This window comes from Dendroctonus ponderosae, unplaced genomic scaffold (genome assembly GCF_020466585.1).
Source record: "Dendroctonus ponderosae isolate FM_Combo_2020 unplaced genomic scaffold, Dpon_F_20191213v2 Dpon_F_20191213_1, whole genome shotgun sequence".
NCBI lineage: Eukaryota > Metazoa > Arthropoda > Insecta > Coleoptera > Curculionidae > Dendroctonus > Dendroctonus ponderosae.
This window is the reverse complement of record NW_026017110.1, coordinates 62,755,984-62,761,309: the sequence shown is the minus strand read 5'-3', so window position 1 is coordinate 62,761,309 and position 5,326 is coordinate 62,755,984. Positions and strand designations below refer to the sequence as shown.

Genomic DNA, 5,326 nt, shown 5'->3' with positions numbered 1-5,326 from the left:
GCTTCAAAGCCCGGAAAACATTCCTAAATACAATCTGACCGGCCGTGAAAGCCTTCATATATCCATAACTCATTGCTAAATTTTGTCCACTATTGGCAGCGTATTATAGATGCACAATATACAAAGTGTTTACTGAACTGAGCCGCACATGGGACGATTCGTTCAGCAACACGAGGAACAAGCATTGTATGATATTACGTTGACATAGTGATAAATGCTTAAGAGTTTCATGGCATTAGTCAATTACTTAAGACACTTTCACTCAAAATTCGATCCTAATCTACGACACGAAAGTAGCGACACAAAAACCAAAATGAATAAACTTCAGCAACAGTGGAACTTGTTACAACAAACAATCATGTTGTGTATTAGCTGACAAGATTTTTCTATGGGAGTCAATAAAGTAGAAAAGTTTATCAGCGTCTCAAAATGAAATAGCAAAATAATCTGGCAAATTTGGTTGGTTGCGCTGATTCTCTACTTCATTGATAGGGGATCAGAAATCTACTCGGACGGGCGCTAATCAGATCAGTGCGAAACACACTACAGTGCCGGAACAAGGGGCCAAGCAACACACTGAGACCTAAGGGGGCACCATCGCTACTCTCATTATTTCACCTGTTCGTGGGAGAAAAGACGAAGAAAGACGAAGCCGGTGGTATTGGCACTTTCTGTGAGTTTTGTTTTATTTCGGATATGCGACGTGGGCGTGCCCCAACTTTGCTACCCTCTTCATCTCCATTATCTGTAACGTCACACAACCACACTTATTACTAAAAGTCTTTACATAACATAGCTGCAGGATATTTATTGACTTGCCCTTGTTTCATAGCGACTTATATAAATCGTCGTTTCCAGGTCATCACACCGCTCAGCCGATTCCTGCTCCGTTCTACGTGTAAAATACACTAATCTAAGCGCTATTCACAATGCAAAAGCAAATTTCAAATGCTAAAGAAGGAAGTTGACAAATGTTCACACTGTTAATTCAGTAGAATGAGAGTTAGTGCCATTAAAAAAAATTCTGCAGCTATGTTCCGTTCAGTGAGGCGTACCTGTTCTTATAAGAGAATATAAAAAATGCATTGCCTTTTGGAATTGGCTTGACTTTCTTAACAATAGCGACCTCTGATAAACGGCGAGGTCTTGCTGAGTCTTTCGGCTCTTCCAAGCCATTATGTTCGCCGTCTTCGTCTGAAAATTATCTTTTTGTTTCATATCCCTGTCTATATCAGCTATAGTCTCTAAGCTTAAAAAAAACAATATTAAATCTACTTAACACAAAATCTCACCTTCGTTTTGTTCGCCTTCTTCTCCTTCTTCTATAGCAATTTTTGTTTGAGATTCGGTTTCCTCCTCATCATGACCTGACCTAAAATTGAAAGGAAAAAATTCCGAATTCCTGCTGGAAAGTTTGTACCATAATCCACCTCTCTGAGTACTGGCCGTCTTCCATTTCATCCTCCAAGCTACGATCTTCATCCTCTTCCTCTTCTTCGACCTCCTCATCCTGGTTGGGGGTTGGACTTTTCGATCTTTTACCCTCTTGCTCTTTTTCCTCCTCTTCCTTTTCAATTGCAGTTAGCGATTCAGCATCGGCTAGATTATCGACGGCAATGGCCAAAAACACGTTTAGTAGAATATCTGATGTCGGTATTAAGAAAATATGCCCATCAATGCCGATAAAGGCAAAACATTTCAAAAAAGCAATCAATAAAAAGGATACAGTTGCCGCAGATAAAGAGAATGATATAATAAATACAAGCTAAAGCACCAAAACCCTTAACTCCTCCATAAGCCTCAATTCCGTCATACATAACAACGTTCCAATCCTCACCCGTTAAAATCTGAAAGAATTACATGCAGGATTCTGCTGGCTTTTAAAAGGTTGGTTTTACCTGAAACACCGTTAATAAGCTTTGCCAAAAGCTATCAAAATTATATCTCGGTTTCTCCTCTGTTTTCCTGTTGAACCGCCCACCGAAAACTTGCATCCCCAATAGAGCAAATATAACAATAAACAAAAACAGAAGAAGCAACAATGATGCAATTGATTGTATTGAATTCAACAACGAGGCCACCAAATTTGAAAGTGACCGCCAATATCTAAAAAGTGGATTAGCGAGGACTTATTGATTGGAACCGATTCTATTTACTTACTTTGTAACTTTGAAAACCCTCAACAATCTAACACAACGTAATACAGATATTCCCAAGGGAGGCATAACATGCGAGTGGGTTAAAACCATTTCTGTAATACTACCAATGACAACGAAACAATCGAAACGATTAAACAAGGACACGAAATAGCCCTAAAATAATATCAGCCGTATGAAAATTATGCTTTTTAATACTTTGGTTACTAGGACTTACTTGGAAACCTAAGCTGTACATTTTCAACAACATTTCTAACGTAAACAAGGCTATGAAAAACATATTAGTATATTCTGAAAAAAATACACGTGGATCAATCAGGGCAGGTGGTCTTAATTGCTAGAACACCTACCTTGAAAATCATCTAACCATGGAGGTTGTTCATAATGTTCCGTAGCCAGAACTCCGGTGTTCAGAAAAACCAAAACAATAATGAGCCAATAAAATATTTGCGATTTAACTGCTTTTCGGCAAGATCGACGCATTCGCCTATTAACCCTGTCGAAACCCTTTTTCTTCTTGCTGAACCAAGACTCCTGCTGGATTTCCTCTTCTCCTAATTGATCGGTAGACGCCATTTCATTGGCCGTATTGTTTCTTTGGTCTTGGTTTTGCTGATCCTCGCCTTCTGGCTCGATGTCCTCAGCTTGAGTTATCCAGTCTAAATATCCTCGAAGATCCTCTTCGAGTTGTTGTTTTTCTCTGAGTTTATGAAAGTCTCCTCTTGCTTTAGCTTTTTCTCTTTCTTTAGAAAACTCTCCGCTGAGCACACCAAGAATCAAATTCATAACAAAAAAAGCTCCTAATATCACCATCGACACGAAATATGACCACTGCCATTCACGGCCCAATGCGTCTTGAATCTGTAACATTTCATCATTGATCTGATGGAGAACGTTGATTGTCTCAAATATTTACGTTATAAAGTACATCGGTCCAGCCTTCTAGAGTAATACATTGAAAGACGGTTAACATGGCTAATCCAAAATTATCAAAATTTGTTATGCCCGAATTTGGCCCTTCCCAGTCAGGCCTACATGTGTAATCTGCACTGCAATTAAATCCATCACCGCAAGGGTGAGCTTCCTCCATTAGTTCCCCTAAATACAATTGTGTAGCTATTTTGAACATGTGTAGCATAGTAAGTTACCTGTATCGTCATTAAAGCAAGTTTTATGCATTTGTCCCGAGAACAATTCGAGTCCAATAATGGCGTAAATTATTATTACAAATAATACCAAAAGAGCAATATGTAATAAAGGCACCATGGCACGAAGAATTGAATTTAATACAACTTGTAAACCTAAAACGTAACAACACCACACGATTAACGACCATCTACATCTTCAATTCAACCCGCAAAGTCAAATTCATGCCATTTTTTTACATCAATTTAAAAATCAGCTGGAAAGTCCTGAAATTTCAAAATCGTCAAGTATGTATCAAAAACAAACTAAATTCAGTCCTTGCCAGCACGACTTTTTTTTTTTGACTTTGACCTATTTTTTCCGGAAAAGGATATAAACATAGTTAAGGTTTAACATTGAAGTGAGAAGTTTGCAACGGTAGACAACTAATAACAAGATCATGTTACTTACTGGGTACTCCAGAAACAAGCCTCAAAGGACGTAATACTCTAAAGGCTCGTAGAGCTTTCACGTCAAAGCTATCTCTTGTTAAAAACGAGAGAGCTGTACTTATCATACTGAAAAAGGAGCCATATAATTACTGTAACTAAATTATTTAAACTTCTTCATTCCCTCAATAACAAACAAAACGTGTATGAGTTTAAGCGAAAACGAGAAGCTTCACAACCTACACCTAACTTTATATTAAATTTTTGTTGTTTTCGTTGTTTTTCCCAATACTCGTCTAGCGGCTAAAGCTTTACCTTTGTCTTCTTATTTCAAAAGCTCGCCTTGGAATTTTAGCTTAAGAATGCAATGTGTTTTGCTTTGGCTGTGCCCAAAGCTTAAATGTAAATATAAAAACGAAAAACAAATGTTCTTGATGAAATAAACCAGGCCAGAGTAGCTAATAAACAGTTGTTCCTATATTGAAAACCTACAGACATACATTTATTACTGAAATAAAATGTAGTCACGATGTTGATCGCGTCCTTGTACCAGAAGGTAAAAAGTTAGTAAATAATTGAGATATTGAAAGGGACACGTATCAAGGGACTACCCCGTCATATGCAAATTGTCGCAAACTTTCAAAGGAAACGTGTCCAAACTTTGGTCTTAAATTTAGTTTTAAGTGGTTGAGATGAATTTCCCATTAGTTTTAGCAAACTAATTCTGATAAATTCACTGCTAATTATGAGAGTTTACAACTGAGGTTGCAATTAGAAACTGATTTAGCGGGGATGCCATGAAATATGAAAGATATCCGTCTATTCCGATTTGGACTTGTCTTATTAAGAGTTTGGTTAATTTGTGCAGAACTTTACAAGTTATCGAGGAAATGAAAGAGCAGGCTCCTTGCATGAACTTACCCTATAACTACAATTGTAAAATCTAGTAAATTCCAGCCATTCCTCAAATACGCTCCCGGATGCATCAAAAACCCATAAGCGATTATTTTCATAATGCATTCAGCCGTAAAAATAACTAAAAAGATGTACTCGATTTTTTCCTGAAAACAACGTGCTAATTATTGGACCAGCGGTTCTTTTAAAATATTCAGCAGCTTTTATATAGGAAGCAAAAATTGGGAACTTCCTTAACGTGACAAGGGGCAGGATAATTTGTTAAAAAACAGCGAAGCAGCGAAGAAAACACGATTTAAGGTACGAGCAGAACGGTGATTTCGCTTCAAAATTTAACAATACGGAACAATAATTTCAGGGCTCAAGGGATTAACAGTTTCATAAAAAATCAAAATGTTTTGCAAGCTGCAAAATGGAAACAAACCGATTTTCTCCGCTCTGCTTTGGAATATGTTCAGTTAGACCAGGGTTTCCAAAGTCATTTGGCCCACGGACCCCCCCTTTATAGTCAAAACTTTCTTTTGAACTTTGTAAAAAACTACATAAATACACAATAGAAAAATTCAAAACTTCAATGCATGAAGCATTTTATTGAAGAAATATTTATTCTTGAACTTGGATGATCCTGATGGGATATTTTGAGTGTGTTGATGTCCGGCTCAGTGTTTGTGAGTAGCAACC

The 5,326-nt window shown here is 37.4% G+C and overlaps 1 protein-coding gene across 1 annotated transcript in view; it reads right to left on the bottom strand.

The window, feature by feature from the left end:
- LOC109541068 (muscle calcium channel subunit alpha-1) overlaps window positions 1-5,326 on the bottom strand; it is a gene marked incomplete in the record, with an annotated part of 32,792 nt that overhangs the window by 13,747 nt on the left and 13,719 nt on the right. Inside the window, 13 exon segments of the mRNA XM_048664112.1 lie at window positions 619-745; window positions 1,056-1,205; window positions 1,293-1,372; window positions 1,431-1,644; window positions 1,727-1,847; window positions 1,899-2,106; window positions 2,161-2,312; window positions 2,374-2,447; window positions 2,507-3,017; window positions 3,073-3,254; window positions 3,305-3,457; window positions 3,753-3,859; window positions 4,652-4,791. Coding sequence (XP_048520069.1) covers window positions 619-745; window positions 1,056-1,205; window positions 1,293-1,372; window positions 1,431-1,644; window positions 1,727-1,847; window positions 1,899-2,106; window positions 2,161-2,312; window positions 2,374-2,447; window positions 2,507-3,017; window positions 3,073-3,254; window positions 3,305-3,457; window positions 3,753-3,859; window positions 4,652-4,791 — 2,219 coding nt within the window.